Source organism: Nestor notabilis, unplaced genomic scaffold, assembly GCF_000696875.1.
Source record: "Nestor notabilis isolate BGI_N333 unplaced genomic scaffold, ASM69687v1 scaffold31578, whole genome shotgun sequence".
NCBI classification, from domain to species: domain Eukaryota; kingdom Metazoa; phylum Chordata; class Aves; order Psittaciformes; family Psittacidae; genus Nestor; species Nestor notabilis.
The window spans coordinates 31,464-51,173 of NW_009940198.1; the positions used below are offsets into that span (position 1 = coordinate 31,464).

General features: G+C 36.0%; 1 protein-coding gene across 1 annotated transcript in view; it reads right to left on the reverse strand.

Moving 5' to 3' along the window:
- The window catches only part of LOC104410149 (phosphatidylinositol 5-phosphate 4-kinase type-2 alpha), a 34,356-nt gene that overhangs the window by 6,820 nt on the left and 7,826 nt on the right, over positions 1–19,710 (reverse strand). Inside the window, exons 2-4 of the mRNA XM_010020234.1 lie at positions 14,457–14,603; positions 11,808–11,846; positions 1,878–1,991 (exon numbers count right to left, since the gene is read on the reverse strand). Of these exons, the coding sequence (XP_010018536.1) occupies positions 1,878–1,991; positions 11,808–11,846; positions 14,457–14,603 (300 nt within the window). The remainder of the gene's footprint in view (positions 1–1,877; positions 1,992–11,807; positions 11,847–14,456; positions 14,604–19,710) is intronic.

Consider the following 19,710-nt stretch of genomic DNA (forward strand, 5'->3'; position numbering starts at 1 on the left):
GCAAATTAGAAGAGAATGGCTCTTGGGAAAAAAGTGTGCTGCTGTCGACAGAAAAAAAGACTTAGAGAGATCAGCACAAAGAAAAGATCATCTGATCTAAAATGGAAAAAGTACCCTTAATATGCTTTTTCTCATTTTCAGTGGAATGAGGAGGCAGGGAAATAGATGAGGACATCAAAACAATAGTAATAGATATTTGTTTGTTTGAACACAAGGAAGGGGACTTAAGACTCAATTATGAGAGAAATACAGAAACAGACTTAATGACAAACAAGAACGCATATAAAGTCATAGAATTTAGAATACTACTGCATAATATGTTTAACCATAAATATTGCGTGATAAGATAATCGCATGCTAAGTGTTGTTCATTTCATTGTAGTGAAATGTGTTTAAACATTGGGTACAAAGTGTATACTATCAGTCATCTAACAAGGGCAGAAGGAGCAATAAAAGAAACTCAAGGTTAAAGAACAGCTTGCCATTGTTAAAATCAGGTGCCAGATCCCTTCACAATAGTGGTTTACATGGATATTTAACAATGCTCTGTATAAATTTCAAGCCCATAAAAAAATAGCCTCTCAAGAAGAGATCTGGAATCTGACATTATGTTCACAAGCCAGTAAATGATAAAAATCAGACACACTTTCTGAGGTAATATCTTCCACATGCCTTGCACATACTTAAAATATTGTCTGCAACCTGCTTACCATAAAAGCATTATTCAGCAACAGCAGTACGCGTTAAAAGAGCAAAAACTTAAACCCAAATGAACTCATCTCTAGAGCTTTGACATCAGTAGAGCACTTTTCCAGCACAATATTTTAAATATAAAATAAACACACACTCATATTTCACAAGTATTTACGTTATAATAATTTTCATCACCATACATTCTCATTGTTACTATCATGGGAAATTAATTTCCTTAAAAGCAAATTATTGGTTAGTTACAGTACTTTTTTCATGCAACTAATGAGATGTAGATCTGAAGAACCACGCAAGTAAATTCACAGAGCCATTTTGATATTGATAGCTGAAAGGCTCATCAAGTCACAGACACATTTTGCTATCAGGTCTCTTCTGAAAAAAAAAAAACCCCAGATTTTAGGCTTTGGGTATAAGGGCTGCAAAATATTTTGCTAAGTGACAGTATTTTCAGTGACAGTATTTTCAACAATGGAAACTTCAGTCAAGCTGTGTGAACTGATTAGCACTATATTTATTTTCATTTGATAAATAAGTTATAAGAACTAAATAAGTTATAAGAAAATATTACATTAAATTCACATATTAAAACTTTTTTATTAAGTATTGACTATATTCAGCCAATTACAAATTTATATTTATGAAAGTCTATATTAAAATAATTGATTCCAACTGCTATACACAAATTACTGAAGCACTCTACTCATGATACTAAGGATGATTCAAAATTGGATTAGTAATATGAAACAAATAGAACACGTATGGCTGTGAGTGGGGATGCTACATCTTCTGTCATGGACTACAGTCCATATACGGCCTCAGCTCTGGTGCACCTCCACCTGTAAAACACAACAATACTCACCTCTTTCTTGGGGGCATTTGGAAGTACTAGGCTTGTAAAGCACTTAAGTACTAAGTAGCACCATCATTTTAACATCACATCATCAAGGCAGGAACAATGGCAATCAGCTATGGCAGCAAGCCATTTACCACATCAGCAAAAGCAGTGATCAACTCCTGAAAGTTTAAATTGTGTTTCATTTAAACCAGTCAGTGCTTACAGTCTTATAAACAAGAGTTTCCATTAATGAAACACAGGATGATTTCCTGGGATATCTGTCATCTGCCACACATTTTAATCATGTATAACTGAATAGGCAGATTCTTACCTCAACATCCTTTTTGAGTTTCTCAAGGAACATCTTTTTGTTATTCTCATCAATATGAATCTTCTGGCCATCGTTGATAAAATCATTGTCTTTGAACGTCGGCAGCTCTTTGGCCTAAAATAAACCAAAACTCCTGTGAAGGTAGGATCACAAAGAGGAACACAGTGAAGCTGCTGGCCCGGTGTGGCACCTCTGGAGCTCTCCTGAGCTGGACAGGGTACTGCCGAGCCACCTCTCTGGCAAAAGCAGAGGCACGTCCATTGCACGCAGCTCCCTGTGCTGCAACCACAGAGCCCTTTTCTTAGTTTATCCCTCCTGTAAATGGCCTAGAAGGTAGTCATTTACTGGGCATGCAGCAAATGTAGCCAAGACAAAATCTCCAACTCAATACTTGATTTGCATCAAACCTTGATTTGCACTGAGCTTCTTCCAAGATGTCATTTGTCAAAGTGACTGGCAATAAGTGTAGTTGAAACACAGTCTATACCTCATAGCAAAGTGCTTGCATCAAATCTTATACATGAATTCAGACTGGATTACGTTTTACATAGCTGCTATGAATGTTTAAAAGTGCCTAATACCAAATAATTATTTGAAAGCACTGAGTGAACATGAATTATGAAATGCTGCTTAGAAGGAGCAAATGCCAGAGAAAACCGCTGCCTTTTAAATATGTAATTAAATATTCTTGATGTTGGAGCATTAGTTGATTAGCTTCATCTTTAACTCTCCCATGAAGCGATTTGCAACAGCATTAAGGAAAGCCAGATAGAGTAACCAAAGGATTCAGTACTAAGACCTCTCAAACAGGCTCTGTTTTCAAAGGGCAGTGACTGGAAGTTTACTTAAAAAACCCCAGCAAGCCAACAAACAAAAGAGCAGTTCCTTCAGGGTATTTGGTCAAGTAAACTAGAAGGAATAGTAGCTTCTGAAACCAGAGCCTTTAAAAAATTTGCCCATTAAGAGCAATGAACAGCCTCTCTCCCTGCTCCCTGCCTTTAATCAATAGTAGGGAAGAACAGGTTTTCTTTACAAAGAAAATGTTGCAGAACAACCAAGTGCTGCAACCCTAAATGACCATGAGCTAATGTACTTTGAATAAAACAATTTCCTCTTGATCTGAAAGTCTTTATGGTAGAAATAAAAAGCAGCTAACATCAGCCTACTGGAATGTTCCCTGTCAGTTTAACTAGTCAGACATTGCTTATAACTGTACTGGAGATGGTATTTTTCACAAAGCTTATTTTGTTCCTATGACACAGCAAGGAAACTAATCTCAGAGGTTCTTTGCTCTGCTCCAAAATGTACATATTGGAAAATACAGCATTAAAATGTGAGCATCGTAGCAGACACTGATATGCCCTCATAGCTCTTCCGTGGCCAAAAGTTCTTCTTACTGTCAGGCTGTGCACAGAATTGGCTGGAATACTCAGTTTCCTAACCAAATTTATCTTCTGGACCCGGAATTTGTGAATTGTTCAAGATCCCAAAATACTGCTTTTGTTTAGAAAAACCACCCTTTTCTTCCAATAACCGCTGTTCAAAACCACTTTAACAATTAGTAACATTTTAATAGTTATGAATCCATGTTAAATCCATTGCATCCTGACACCTACGAACTCTGGGAAGGAAAAAAAAAAACAAGGAGGTCCTAGTCTGGCTGCTCTGAATTATTACTGTGTTGCATCTAGAAAATTCTGATATATTAAGATATTCTCTCATAAAGATCCTGTATTTTAACTTAAAATAAAAAAACCCAAAACCTAACAAACCAAACAAGTAGCTGAGATGGATCTATAACCATTCACCCATCCCAGATTCCTTCCACAGAGGATTCATCCTGCAGTGCTCTGCTGCTTCACTTAAAGACGACGCTAGAAACTTCTTGAAGCTGACAATGAACTGTTTACTACAATACAACAGCACAGCCTGCATCAATTGTCTTTCTGGCCTACTCAGTAAGTGGTTTAGGATGAAAATGAGTATGGGAAACATCAGATAAGCATTCCAGACTAACAGCTGTAGAGATTATACTACAGAATTGAGCAAACTGTCCCAGAGACAAGGGCTAATTCTGCAGAGGCGGGACTGTGGATCCAGGGATGTTGCCAACACCAGAGGATGGAATCCAATGCGTGGGATGCTTAAGAATAGAGAGGAGATTTTGATGAATTAATTTAAGATGAAACAGTAATGAAAAGAATGCAGGAAACCAAGCTCCCTTAATTTCTAGCCCAAAGTCACAACAAATCCCAAAATCTCAGATTATCTTTCCACCTAGTATATCCAAGTTACTTATTAAACTAGGCAGAGGTTTTTTAACAAACGCATTAACATGGAAAAACCCCCATATTAATGCTGTGTAAAGCTGGAGAGCAAGAAAAGAGGAAGGATGTGCTTGTGGTTAAGATGCTGAGATGCAGGTTCATCTCTAGGCTCTGCCACGGACTTCCTGCACAGCACGACATCAGTCAGTCAGACCTGGTGGGTGGTGGGAGAGGAAAGCATGCTTCTCCACTGAACACAGTCCTAGCTTTAGTAAAAATAAATGTAAATGACAAGCAATGTCCTTTTTTTGGATGATGCTAGAGCTAGTAAGCCAGTTGTGCAGGTGCCATACTCCACTTTAACCTTGTTTCTAATCTACTTTTAATAGCAGTGAGCTAGCAAAGCTGACACAGCCACATTTCTTGTCTGCCATTGCAAGACTCAATGGGTACTCCCGAGGACATTGAGGGCAGTGAATCGGCTCTCCCCAAAAGCCAGACTCCTCACTGCCTCATGTGCAGGCTCTGCCAGTCCTCAGTAATGCCTCTGAGGATTTTTATCTGAGGTCATTTTTCCTCACCCAAATGCCCATAGCTGTGAAGACTTGGCAAGTGTAGAACTGCAGAAATTAAAAGCCAGAACCAAGGAAGCATGGGGAAAAAGAGGAAAAAGTAAAAGCAGTGGGTCCCATATAAGAAAATGAAGCTAAAAAGCTATGTGCCAGTGGCTGCCCTCACCACATTACTTGCATGATGCCTCCCAGCCTATTCTCTTCCCTTTTTCTAGGTATTATCAGATAAAGCTTTTTTTTTTCTTTTTTTAATGTACTGGACAATATCGTTCTCCCTATTAATTTATAGCTGTAGAATATTAGAAGCCCCAGGAGACTGTTGCAGTCCCAAATATTACTAACAACAGCCAGCACTAGCAGCAATTCTAGTAGTACTTTAACAGAAATTCATGTCTTAAAATTGATTTGTGAATTTAGGAACCAAAACTATGAAATATGCAGCTAGAAGGGGCTCTTGTAGTTGTTTAAAATTAATAATATATGTGTTCACATTGAAAAACCCTAATATGCACATTTTCTTCTTATGCACTGAAATAAACGTAAGTAAAACCACATTGTGGCAGTTTAAAACACTATCTGAATGAAAAAATTGAGACTTTGCTTTAATGAAATAATTGATGCGGTTAATTTTTAATGAAGTCTCAAATATTTCCAATGAAGCAAAATCCTTGTTGGAAAAAGATTCTCCTAGAATGTAATTCATTATAATGAACATATTACTATCATTAAAGAACTAAATATTTTAAGAGCTGTGCAGGAGATGAACATCTAACTACTTCCACTAAATTAATAATAGATTTTCTTTCTGAACCATCTCCATCATTTTTAATCCCCTACTTAAAGATGCAAGAAAGGCACAATAGATTTTACAAATATAAAGTATTTATTTATTAAAAAAGCATGTCATTATTGCCCACTTCGGCTTTGCGTTCCAAAGTCTGCCATAGTCACAGGGAATTTTAATGGCAGGAAGATTTCACTACCTTTGAAAAAGGTGAAAAGCAATAAAGATTTATTTGACTAAGATGACAGAATGTGTGAAGCCTGATTCAAAAACTAAAAATATGATTAAACAGCTCACTGACATTGTTTCTCTTGGGGGGAAAAAAATAATTCTTGAAAGGCAAGAACCAGGTGAAGTTTTATTTCTATATGAACGGGGAAATAGTTTTTGCAGATTTCTTAGCACACCTCAATTCAGCACCCAAACCTAATGTGTTGAATGAATATTAGCTTTCTTTTTTCCCCAAAGGGATTTTTTTGTGCATCATAATCAAAAATACTGATTGTGGCCAACATTAATGTCGACATTCTGGAAGAAGCTTGTTAAACCAGCTGTAGGACAGTTAGATTTTAAAGTAAGTCTTGGATCGAAAAAGGAAAAGACTAATTGTCTTCACAACCTGGCAGCAATTTCTCACCTAACAAAGACAAAGATCAGGTTGTAGGAGAAACATTGCATAGCAGTCTTATTGTTTGTTTGGAACTAGGCACAAGTCACATTATTCACACACCTAATCATGGCAAAATTTGGCTTACAGCTTATAACTTCTGAGAACAGTATAAAACATCTGCCAAGAGTGAAGTTCCACACCCCAGGCTTCTTTTCACAGTAAATGGCTCACATAATTAAAAGAAAAAAAAAAAAAGGTGTAAGTTAAATCAACTTTAGACTGACTGGGCTCATGGGCATAAATAGAAGGCAGCATATTTTTTGGGGAAAAAAAAAGGCAGGATATAATGCTAAATATAGTTTACAGTGTTTTGGCACAGGTGGTTTTGAACTGAATCAAAAGCCTGCAGTGACTAGATCCACAAGGTGGAAGAATAAATAGAGCTTTCTTAGAAGGCTTAAGATTGCAGCTTCTTCCCCAAAGCAGTGAGGGGAGCCAGGTCCAAACTTTTGTTGTAGTTTGCCTTGTCCTAGATAGGGGTTTCTAACCAAGCAAGGGCCTGCAGCTCCACTTGGCATCACAAGACTGTAAATGGCAGTGGAAATAGAGCTGTAACCCCAAAAAGGGGTTTGAGGGAACACTCAGAATGGTTTTAGCCAGTATAAACAGCCATTTTTGTAGGACAAAAAAAGTTGTGCAGGACTTTGTAGATGGATTAGGAATTCAAGCATGTACCAAAATAGTAACCATACATCTTTTTTCAATGCTTAGGGTAATGCAACAAGAATTATCCCTAGCTTTAATGTCTTCCTGCTGCAAAATGAGCATGCATCATACAAAATTCAAGACAAAGTTCTCCTCTCTTTTTTAAAAAAAAATCTTTTAACATATGGAAAACAGAGTTCTAAACAAACAAAACCCCCAAAACCAAACCAAAACAAAAGAACAAAACCCCCCAAAGGCAAACTAGTGATTTGTTTTGAAAATTAATAATGGAGTTGGTGTCATATGAGGACTGAAACAGGAATCTTAACTCTGAATGTCTGTTCCTATCTTTGTGATGTGCTGTAAAGCAATGTTTTGAAAGTTATAATTTCTGTGTATGCAACCTTGAGATTCATTTCACAAAGAAATCTAAGACATGCTTCACATGTCTGCTGTGTGAGATCAGCATGTAAAGTGGATTGAAATTACTAAAAGCAAAGAAAATGCTGCTTTGAAATAAGCAATTTGAAAATAGCAGGAAAAAAATCACTCAGATTTTGGGATGATCTGCTAACTTGAATGAAGTTTTAACTATTGACATCAAAAGAAAAAAAACTAGTTAAAGACTGAGTAATCTTGTTGTTATGCTCTTATACTAAAATCTCAGAAATCAGTTAACTTCCATCTGTTGCAATATGTAAAACAAAAAGTAAAGGTAAGAAGTGATTACATCTAGCAGCATCTTCAGATCTAATTCTCAGAGTTATATATTTTGCATACAATTTAACTAAGCATAACATAAGCATAACTATGGCAATCCTTCCAAAAAGGAACTTGAAAATTCTTTGTTCAAATGCGTTTACTGTAATTTTTCTGTATTTATGCTTCTTTATGAAACAACAAATACCACAGACGGGCAATGCAGCCAGTTTTAGATTAATTTAAAAACATGTAATAATCTCCAAAATTGCTCAAAGATGAAATATGGTGGGCTTTAGTTCAGTTAGGTTTCGGTTTTCTTCTTCAAATTTCCTTCCAAATTGCTCACTCACAAGCAACATGCTTAAGGTCTTTGTAAGTACAAGTAGTCTCAGCTGTAACTGCTAATTCGATGTCATCCTGCAAAGTATAGCGTAATTGTGAGCAGGCAGACCACCAGGGGAGTTCTGCATTATCCTGCTTTCACTTAAGAGGGCAAAACTGTCCAAGGAATGAATAGAAAATGCCCACTATTAAAATAATAAAAATAAAAAACTAAAGACAACTAAAGAAAGAAAAAAAAAAAAAAAGGAAAAGGAGCAGCTGTCAGATTTGACAACTGTTGAAACACGCTGTTCTTTCAAAATTCAAGACATCTGCAAGTGCATGTTATGATACTTGTTGCCAAGAAAGTGATGCCTTTCTTACTAAAAATATCACCTATAATGCAAATAAGAGGAGTTGTGTGTTAAGGCGAAATCTAAGGGATGGAGACTATATCCACACTGATTATCACAAAATATTGAAATGACAGTTTCAGACATTCTCATCAATATGTTAGGATATTAAACAGCTGAAGGCAAACAGGAGATTAACTGAAAACAGGACAGAAAAGTAACATTCTCAAAGTCATTCCAGCCAGCTTTTCTTCCTTAAAACTGATCTTTAAAAAAAAAAAATCTTTGAATATTAACAGCTATTTTACATGCAAAACTAAAGTAGAAAAATATTTTTCTTGATTTCTTATTTTATAATCCATTAAATCTTTCTGCATAATTGCCTCTTCTTCATTAACTGAGTAAATGACAAAAGACTAGTTTGATAGGAAAAAGATTCAATAATGTCATAATTTAAGCCAAGTTTGCCATTTCAAAGTAATTTATCTAAAATCTGCAGTCTGCACTAGAATGTGACTGAAAGGCTTGCTCTTCTGTTTTCTGGCTTCTGCAGCTTTAAAAGAAGCTTACGTACTATGCTTGATATTCTGAAAACCATTCGATTACTTGAACATTGGCATTTGAAATTAAATATGAATTACTTAAAAGCCTATTAAAAATTACAGCACTACCAGACATTTTAGCTGTACATTTTAGCACCAAAAGCTTCCTGTCTTTCATTATTTTTCTGTTTTTCAGATGTGAATAGCAGTGGATACATTTACTTAAGTAATTAAATAATGCCATTAATTCAAATTCTATTATTATTAATGTCATTTCAGGGTAATATTAATAAATTGATGATTTAACTTGCCTCTGGCTAAAAATTAGCTAATAAATTACTACACCAGCTAGTATTTGAGGTTGTCTGGTTTTGTTTAAGCATTCAGAGCAATTTCTTCTAACACAGAAGATGCCAAAATATCTTTAGATGACTTCCTAAAATGCCAGTCCTCCTCTTTCTGTTTTCCTTTTCAAGCTAAATTTTTTCAGGCATTTTAACATCTTTAAGATTTCCATGGGAACCTCAAGCCAGACAACAAACAAAAAGTCTGAAATAGTGACACCTACATAAGAAAAAACGTAAGTGAAAACAACACACTACAGGACTCTCACTTTCGGGTTACAAATAATGGACCATTTACATATTTATGTCAACACAGTCCTTAAGGTCCTGTAATTAGTGCCACACGTGCAGAGATACATCTCACAAGAGTTTCAAAACAAACTTTCCTTGTCTATTCATATCAATACATAACCCCCTTTTTAAGCAAGCTTAAACTCTGTGCGTTAGAAACACTCGAGTACTTCAGATGAGTAAACCACTGCAGTTCTAGTGCCTACCGCAGGAGATTCAGATCGCAGTGACAATGAATGTTCCAAACATCTACAACACAGACATGAGGTAGCGTGTTCTTCTGACCCTTTCAAATCAAAACAGCAGACTCCAAAACTTCAGACAAAAACCACATAATAAGCAAAATACTATTTTCCCCTTGCTTAAATCCCTAGCAGTCTTTCTTAAAGTGTTTGTAAAATGTGGTGATCTCTAACAACTTAGAAGTCTACCCAATTAATTCCCTTTCTTAGAAAGGTCTGTTCTGAGTGCTAGCTTGCAGCTTCTCTGCTGCACTGCATTAGCATTTGAGGGGAACAATGAGTAACAGAAGGCTGTTCTAACAGCCTCAGACCGTCTGCTTACAACAGCAGTAAGTTTAGTGCAGTTCTGTCTCCAAGAAATCGAATTCCTTTGAAAAGAAAATAATGTGAGATTTAAAATAGCAGAAGAAGAATCTGGGGGACTAGGGCTGCTTTTATACTTCTTTCACAGAAGTACTCAAAATAAAAGAGAGGGTCTAGATGTGTTGAATTTGATAGGAATTTGTTATTTGCCTTACTGAAGTTATGATTTCACATTAAAATTAGAGAATTGTTGTATACAGTTATATAAAACTACACAACTTAGCTATAAAAAAGTTCAACAGTAATTCTGCCAGGAACTTACACAGCAACAAAATCAAGGCTCTGCTTCTTTGAGGTTCTCACTCAATGAGTCTATAGTATGTGTGTACTATTATTAAACTATAATAATATAAAAATATTATAAGACAATCCTAAAAAGGCCCAAACACACTGCACTAAATATCTGTACAGTATCAGCTCCTGTATAGCTGAATATATGAAATATTTTTATATTACTATCCCAAGCATTAATTTTGCAACCTGCATTAGCCCCATCCAAATAATTTGCCCTCTTCATTTCTATCAAATTATATTAGTACTAACCAACAGAGGTTTTCAATGACACCAGGTATCGTTTGTAAGACACTGAAGGGGTTAATCTCTCTGTTTTTAAAGCATTAAAGTTGTGTGTTACTAAACAATAACAAAAATAGACCACAAGAAAAGGAGGGAGACCATTCAAGACATGATCTTTAGGGCCTGGTACAGCAAGAGAGCTAATGCTGACTATGCTAACTGCAGTTGGCATTTGGGACATGGTAGTTGCCTAGTGCTGCAAGAAGGTCATACCTTAGGACAAAGTGGAAAATCTTAGCACAGTTTTTCATACAGCAGTAACTGTAGGACTGCATGTCCCTTACTCCTTAGTGCAGTTGTGTGATCTGCGGAAGACTCGGAGAGGCAGGTATGGTACATCTAACATTTAGGAGAAAAACAAATGATCTGGATGATACTTGGGAACAACATAAAATGAAGTTTTTTAAGTGAATTGCTGAATGATCTTATGCTAATTCAGAAGGAATGTGCTTGGAAAAATTAAGAAAACAAGGGTCATGGGTTCCTAGACTTCATCCCAAATTTGGAAATCTAAAGAAGTCTTAGATGATGGACACTATGTCCACCTTCAATTATCTGTAGAATCTCTAGACAAAACTCTCCTGAAATGCCATCAGGCTATTTCAATGAAACCTCAGAGAAATGTTGATTTTGAGAGCATTAAATTTTCCAAATGAATTGAAGTTGTGGATGAAGAAAAGTAAATGATTAATTTCTTTTTAGAGCAAAGTTTCAGCTCATAATTTGACGGAGACTGTCTCTCATTATAGATACATGTACATCTAAGCCTTTCAGTTATTTGCTCATTCGTATGAGCTTTACGTACCCAAAGGTTCTCACAATTCAAGGTTTGGTTCATCTTTGCATTCACTTTAGAAGTGGTGCCAAGTCACATAATTCCAATAACTGACATGGAGTATCCATGTATCTTGACATTAAAGAGCAAGAGAAAGAAGATGAAGAAGCAGGAGGGAAGAAAAGAAGGTCCTGATGTTTTCCTACCACAGGGCAGGCCCTGAAGAAACTAAGAGAAGAGAAAAAAGGAAAGGGAGGAGGTAGAGGATTGGCTCACTTACCTCTGAAATCTCAACACCATTGCAAACCAATATTCAAAGGTCTGCAGAAAATAGAGGAAAGATAAAGGAGGGAACAAGGTAGAACTCAAGAGGGTAGAAAATGACAGAAAACAAAGAAAATGGGCAGAACAGCACTGGTTATGTTTGTCCTGAGACTAGCTAGCAGGTTAGATAACTGAAAAAGAAACAGAAATGCACCATACCTTTTCTTTGTCACTGGCTTCTCGAGCCACAGTAGAGCCCTGAAACAGAAAAAATGGATCTAAAAATGTGCATATGTCAGAAACTAATTTGAAAATGTTACGATAACAGGTGAAAAAGTGGATGAAGTGCATCCTTCTGAACTTGAGAGCTGTTTTAAAGAAAGGTGATACAGTATGTAGAATGCTCAGGGCCACTGAACTGCTGCAATCATTTGAAGAAGATGTATCATGAGAGAAGAAAGATGGATTAAATCCTCAAGTGATCTACATCTATTGTCCTCCTGACTGCTGCAGCTTCTTACTTGTGTCTCATTCTCATTTTGAGACTATCACGCTGGAAGTTCAGTTTGCTTGGCGGACTTCTCATTTTTGTGCCAATTTAGCTGGTCATGGAATACCCTATTCTATATAACTATTTGGACATAGCTAATACACATTTGAAAAGGATGTCACACAATATAAACACACACAAATATTTAAAAGATCACAAACAAGAACAAAGCACCTTACAGCAACATGAAGTCAAAAGAGGAGATGAGACCAACTGTAGATTCACAAGATTTACACTGCTTGCCAAAGACATTTTGGAGATTTAACTTTTTTTTTTTTTTTTTTAAGTTAAAATTAGCAGTTTTCTGAGTAAGCTAGAGGTGACCAAAAAATGGCTGTATATATTTCCTTGCAAATTGCTTAGAGCAGGACCACACCTTTAAGTACCCAGCATTTATCACATAGTAGCACTGCAAGAAATAATAACAAGAAACATGATAATTGGACATTGAAAGATGGGTAAATTAACTCGTTTGTTGGAAGGTGTAAAGAAATGTTGGAGTAGAGTCATATTAAAGAATGTGAGGATTCCCAACCACATCATTTTATACCATGTTTTATTCTGTTTGTGGAGAGAAACTTAGAAAACTTAGAAAGGATGGAGAAAAAAGATAATTGGGTTCATCTTAGTTACTACGTATGGTCCAGCATGCAGGGATTTCATTGCATTACACTGTTAACTGATAATAAAGCCTGGTGAAAGTCTGACATTATAGTTTACTGATAGTACACCTTTTATATTATATTCTGTGCTCCAACAGATCACTGCAACGACTACTGGGCCTGGAAAACGATCAGCTGAAAACCAAACTGGAGGAAAAAAAGTGGATCTACAATAGCAAAAAATTAGGGAGATTGACAAATTTGACATTGAAGTAATTTTAATAAAATGCCTCAGTGGCCAGAAAAATACCTTTGAAATCCTATGCTGATTTGTGGTCTCTTTTTCTTAGTATCTACACAGGTGAAGACTTGTGCTACAAGTGAGCTCTAAGCTGGTGTCAAAAATATTCACGTACGAAAGAACTCTGAACCTACAATTGCAGATGCTGTGGTAACGGAAATCAAGAAAAAGTGTTTTATAATATATGCAGTGTCACTATAAATCTGCTCAGTGAAGACACTTTGAAGAATAATACGGTATTGATGTTAAATGTAAATTGAAAGAGAAGTTTATCATTAAAGCAATTCTGTCCAGCTGGACAAACTGAATAGAGTACAAAAGCATTCAGAGAGGTAAATAATAGCAAGAGCTGCTGACAACAATGCTAAGAACATATTGTATATCACTTATGTTACCTTCTGTTGTGATTTTGTCCTTTTTTTAATGCATGATGATGCTCTACAACACTTACAGTTCTCTCAAATTAAAGTATATTTCTCGTGCAAGCTCTGCTGCCAATAATGCTAAATATTAACAAGTCAGTTGTTGACAATCTGGAAATTGGTTCTTATAAATCATGTTCAGCCAACTACCTAACCAATTGCTTGGTAGTTGCAAGGCAGATACTTGAGAGTAGGAAAGGGTAGTGCAGTATGTAGCATTACAAATCTTTTCATCTAGAATGCTAAATAACCACCCTAAAACATGTCTGCAGATGCACTTAGCAGTTCAACGCATACAAATACAATGTGTTAGAAAGAATTAGGTTTCTAAGGGGGAACTTTATGGACGAAATGAAAATATGATGCCTTATGTAGAAAGACTAAGACTATATTTTGGGCATGCATTGTAAGCACTGCATATTAACTACTGGCAAAATTACAATAAGCAGATAAATCTTCTGAAGCAAAGATAAAAGCAACAGAATTTTACTTATTTTTTTTAAGAACCTCTTTTTTACCTGAATTATTTTTAAAATATAGAATAAAATATGAAGTGTTTGTACTAGTGATGTACTTTGTTAGTAGCATTTTGTTGGTTTAAATGATGATGATATTTGGTTATTTTATAAAAGCCCTCTGCAGAATCAGCTATGGCTTTCCATAATGTTGATAAAAACCTATAGGAAGCCAAATTATTATTCTACTTGCATGAAGGGTTTTACCTTTCACCATTAGCTACATTGAGCAAACACACCTGGTTAAGCTGATCCATTTAAACATTCACAATACAAATATACTTGTATGATTTCTATAAAAATATCCTTCAGTTTTTCTAGCAGATACAGAAGTAAACCAGTTAATTCTGGCTCTTACATAAAATGGTTTTGAATTTATTAGAATTCTGAGCAATATTCAAGCATCAGCACAATCTAACAATTATAGTAAAGATTTTCAGCTAGTTTGTCAGTTATTTCATCAGCAGTTATTTCTCACCTTTAAATCATATTTTCTATAAACAGATAAACGATGGCTGAACACATTTCTTGTAACAACCATATATACTTCAACTCCATCAACAGTAAGCCGGTACATGCCCAAAAACTGGGGAAGAAGTGTGTTCCCGTGACACTCCACAATAAACTGCAGGAGTAAAAGAAAAAACAACAAACAACAGAAATGAGGATGGATACAGATTATATAAATACATATTTATATGCAGTTAAATATAAACCACCCAGAAACAACATATTTATTTGCTGAATATATGTTCGTGTGGAGACAAACCTTAAAAAAATCATGCCAAAACAACCCCCTTAATCAGGAGGTTGTCCTCCTTTTAGGCCACTGTTTAGAAATTAAAATCTTAAAGCACTTAATTTATAACCCTTCATGTCTGTAGACAATCTCATAGAAAGAGCAGGCTCCATTTGACAGACCTTTCCATTTTTCGGGTCCAAAAAGCACACTTAACGCAGATAACATTTGGTACTGATGTCAAAACCCCAGAAATATGTTTTTGAACATCATACTGCTGTATTTTGTACTATGTTGTCCCAGACTATATTTAATTTGTATGTTTCTCCATTCTCAGTATTTATTATGATGAACATTTATGGTGCTGTCACCAGCAAGGTTTATTATTTATTATCACCAACTTTCTGCTAGTTCCTATGTGATGGTTACATTTCAGGGTCAATGGAGTTGAGCGTGAAGTGCAAGATCCCTGCATTTTATTATTTACGAATCATTATGTTTCCTTAAGGTCACCATATTCCATTACAAATGGGCTATTAACCTTGAAAAGATTTGCCACCTGCACCTGAAACCTGTCTGTCTTCCTTTTTTATCACTTGCCTTACAATTAATAGTTTAAATTCATATTGGAAAGATCACTGGAGGAAGCAGAAAAAGTACAGACTACATTGACGATGAAAACTATTGCAGAATGAATATTTATTCCCAGAATAAAAATGCCCATACTGTATTAATCCTAAAACTGGCTCTAACATATCCACTTGTATTTGTGGAACCAAGAAGAAGTTAAGCCACAATGATGCAAACCAGAAAAGGACTCACCAGCTTTCCTCTTTCTGTTACTACCAAGTCTCAAACAGAGGAACTTGGAAAAAATCTAAAAATTCAAGGCTCAAACAGGAAACACGACAACTAACCAAAGTCAGCTTTAAATACCTGTTGAATACTGAAGCTGCTGCTTCTTTTGTGCCAGAGTGACCTGGTTATTAGAAACACATTATTCTAAAATACAGGAAACTTTAGAACAAGTTAACTGAGTAAGGCATGGGAATTGTTTAACAGAAGTGGTTAGTATTTGGTAACGAATAATATAACAAAGCTCTTAGAACCCTGGAGATTTTGCAATTTTGGGATCCTCTGCTGATTTTAAGGAATTTCACTAACTTTATACTGGAATCTGCACATATCACATGCAGACTTCCATTTTTCAAATGTCAAAATAAAAATAGAAAGATTTGAAAGTCCTGAAAACAATCTTGTTCAACAAGAAACAAAGGGAATGAACAAAGATGGAAACTGTTAACTGTGAACTGAACATCATTTTGACTAGCAGCTCTGACACATGAGCTCTGTTGAATGTTGCTGGCACAGTTTGGGCTGTAATGCTCCTTTCTGTCTGCCCTGTGGCTGTACTGGAGGTTACAAGGCCCAGAGCAGACAACACACAGTTACGATGCAGTTGTCCCACTTCAGAGCAAAGCAGTTTTAAGCTCAAACTGCCTATGAATGAGCAACACATCTTAAGCCACTGCAGAGGCTCAGTGAATGCAAATCAGAACGTCAGGAAGGAAATAGGATTGTATGCCCCAAAATACAATAAAAGGCCACAAAACCTGAGTAATGCACAAAGATCTATCAGTTTGTACCAGAGAAGATTCTGTATTTAACACATTCAGAAGTTTTAAGTTGGTGTTCTTGAATTAGAGGATTTTCTATCCTTGGGCTGTTACCAACCTCACAAAGCAGTTATGTATTACAGGATACATAGCTCATTTTTACTATCAGTAGTTTCTCTTAGAGATACAATTGTGAAGTGAAATTAGAACTATTAATGCTGAGGTTGCATAAAACTTGTTTAAAATACTAATTCCTATTAGTAAACCTACATAGATTATTTTGTTATAAACACCAAGTATGTGGCATATATCCTAAATATAAATACTTTTCTAATGCTTCATAGAAGGTAAGAATGGTTGTTCCGTATAAAAACATTTACTGAGTGATTCCTTCTCTAAGATGATTAGGTTCTGCAAGAATGATAAAAATTAATCTCTTTTCTAAGAGTTTAATGCTACAGAATTTCAGGCCACTCAACTCTAATTCCTAATCTTATGGCTCTTAACTACAGATTTTGAATTCAAAAAAACCCTACCCAACTATTCCAATTTTCCTCACAGGGAGCTGAGACACAGAAGCTTTATCTGAAATCACACAGAGAGTTTGTGCCCCATGCAGGAATGGCAGCTAGGCATCTCAAGTACCAGACTAGTAACAACCCCTTCCTCTCACCTGCTAGGATCACAGTCTTGACACCTAAACCATCTCTTCAACTTAGCTATTACTAACTCTGATTTTCACCTTTCCGGTCCTGCATCCCCTTCTGGAAAACAGCAATGTCACTAACAGAACATGTGCAACATACTCACTGTAAGAACAAATTAAATCCTTTGGTTAACAGTATATCACCCCCTCCCATTGTTCCGCATTATGTAATAAGAACTAATGAGCATTGCCCAAGTCCTGTTTGTAAGTTAGGGTTAGCATTTGCTAAAGCTGTTATTTCATGTTAGTATTTTGTAGACAAGCCTTCTGAAAAGGCAGTGTTACTAGCAAAGGAGGACATGAAAACCTCTGCTAGTCCTGCTCTTCACTTGTTCAAAAGGGACTTGGCAGTGTTCTTGCAGACTTCTCAGAGACCTTCTCAAAGCAGAACTAGTACTGCAACAGTTGTTTCCTACGCAATATTGACTGTGGACACTCATGCCACTGCTAATTAAAGAAAGCCCCTAGAATTATTTGTGTTTCCCATGACAGCATTTCTTATCCTGATGAGGAGACAAAGGAAAGAGGGAGGGATGCCACTTGCTTTCAGCATCTACAAGGTTGGTCTAGAACTTCCTACCTTTGAAACTATCAATCCCCCATATCTGCATCACAGAGGAGGCAAAACATGTCATCTATTTGGGTTTGAGTCCAGCAGGACTTGTACTGGTGACTGTGTTTGGCAGATTTTCAATTTGTCCATCTTGATATAAATGAAGGAGCAATTTAGTCACCTCAAGGTGCTTTTTAGGAATGATTTTGTGAAGTTTCCCACTCACAGCTGGAATAAAAGCGAGCCTAGAAAATAAGCTGGTACTTGCTTAACAGGACCGCTAAAGTTCAGTGGAAGAAAAGACCTTCACTCCTTTATGTTAACTCTTTCTAAAAAGAACATTAAAACAATTCTATCAAGCAGTCTTGCTAAATAAAACTGTAATACTTAGATAATACAAGTCCTTATATGATGCAGTAACAAAATCCATCTTTTTTTAAGGAGTGTTGCAATAAACACCCCACTATTTTCTGTCAATTCAGACAATTTCCATTTTTCTGCACAGCATGAGGACAGTATTACTAATAACAAAATAAAGTATCATCAGCAGATTGACATATTTGATCAGCTGTGCAGCACAGGCTTCAAATATGTAATTTTTTGAGCTCTCTTGAACCTCAATGCTTAAAGCTGAAAATTAGTAAGAAATTCTTTATGATCCTATATTCTGATAATTTTTTTGTATAAATACAGCCTCAAGATTCCTTAATAAGAGTATAACTTTTCCTATCTCATTTAAATAAAAAATAAGATTCTTAGCTTCTTGCTTCCCCATAGTAATGCTAGCAAGATAGCAGGATGAGTGAAGGATAACATAATGCATCCAATTCATCGGCAAAGAATCTGTGCAATTTTTAATTCTTTTTGGAAAAATAGAGGGAAAAATTCCCATTTTTGCTCTCCTGTACCCCTGGAGATAATCTGTGGAATGATCTGACATCAGTGAAGACTAAATCCTGAATTATGTCTATTCTCAGTTTTGTGTGAAAACTCGACACTGCTATTTCTCACAGGTAGTCCTATTTCATAAACATTAATTCAGAAATGCACAACACGCTCATTCTCTGTTACTGATTTGTGTATTATTTTCATGATTTTCTACATTGTGATTAAGGCAATCATACTTGAATTATCAAACACTTATATGTCTATACGTTCATTAGGATACTTTCATTAAAGAAACTGACTGGCAAGCAAGATAACTGAAAACATTTCAGACATTGTGAAGGGTAAGATGTTATTTTCCTTTTTTTGGGCTCAACTTTCTCTCTCAAATCCTTCTGCCTGCAATCAGAAATATCCTCTACTAATGCGTTGTGTGCGCACATGTGTTGACATGTGGAATCACTCCCCAAATGAGAAGTTATCATGTTTCAGAATATTCTGTTTATTGCCATTTTCTTGAACTCTAATAATTTTGCAGAAAATTATCCATTGGGTACTTATGTGACACATCAAAAGGATTAATTTTGCTGAACTACAGCACATAACAGAAAATTACAGATTTTCAAGGCATATAAAGCTGTTTTCTTCTCGTAAGTCATGTACAAAAGTAGTTTCATTTAAAGAAGTGTTCAGTAAATACACAGGTTTTCAGATACAAGCCCTGTCATTCACAGCTTTACATTTCACGTTGTTTGAAACTTGGGCCAGTGCTAATTTTAATTCCGAGTGCAAGGTAATCTAAATGTTAACACCACATGTGATTATCTAGGCTGCAGATCTGCTACCAGAAACATACTACTACAATCAGTTGAGTTATTGGGCCTGCTTATTTCTTCTGAAAGTGCTGTGCACACCATCAATACCTTTTATATAGATAGATAGATAGATCGATCTGTAAAACAATAAATATATAGAAAACATCTGCCAGTGAAAATCAATGTCTCAAGAGAGCCAGTGCAGCCAAGTCCATTCTGCCATTTCATGTAACTATTTACCTACGAAAATTCACTTCTTTCAGTGAAGACTTTCCATGTGGATTTTGGTAACAGTTCCAGCCCATGGCTATATGGTCCTTTTGCATATTACCCTTTTGTAATTCCATCTAATGTCCATGCTAATCAGTTTCCCATTTTCACGGTCACCTCTTCTATAGGAAAGCGTGGGCACACGGAT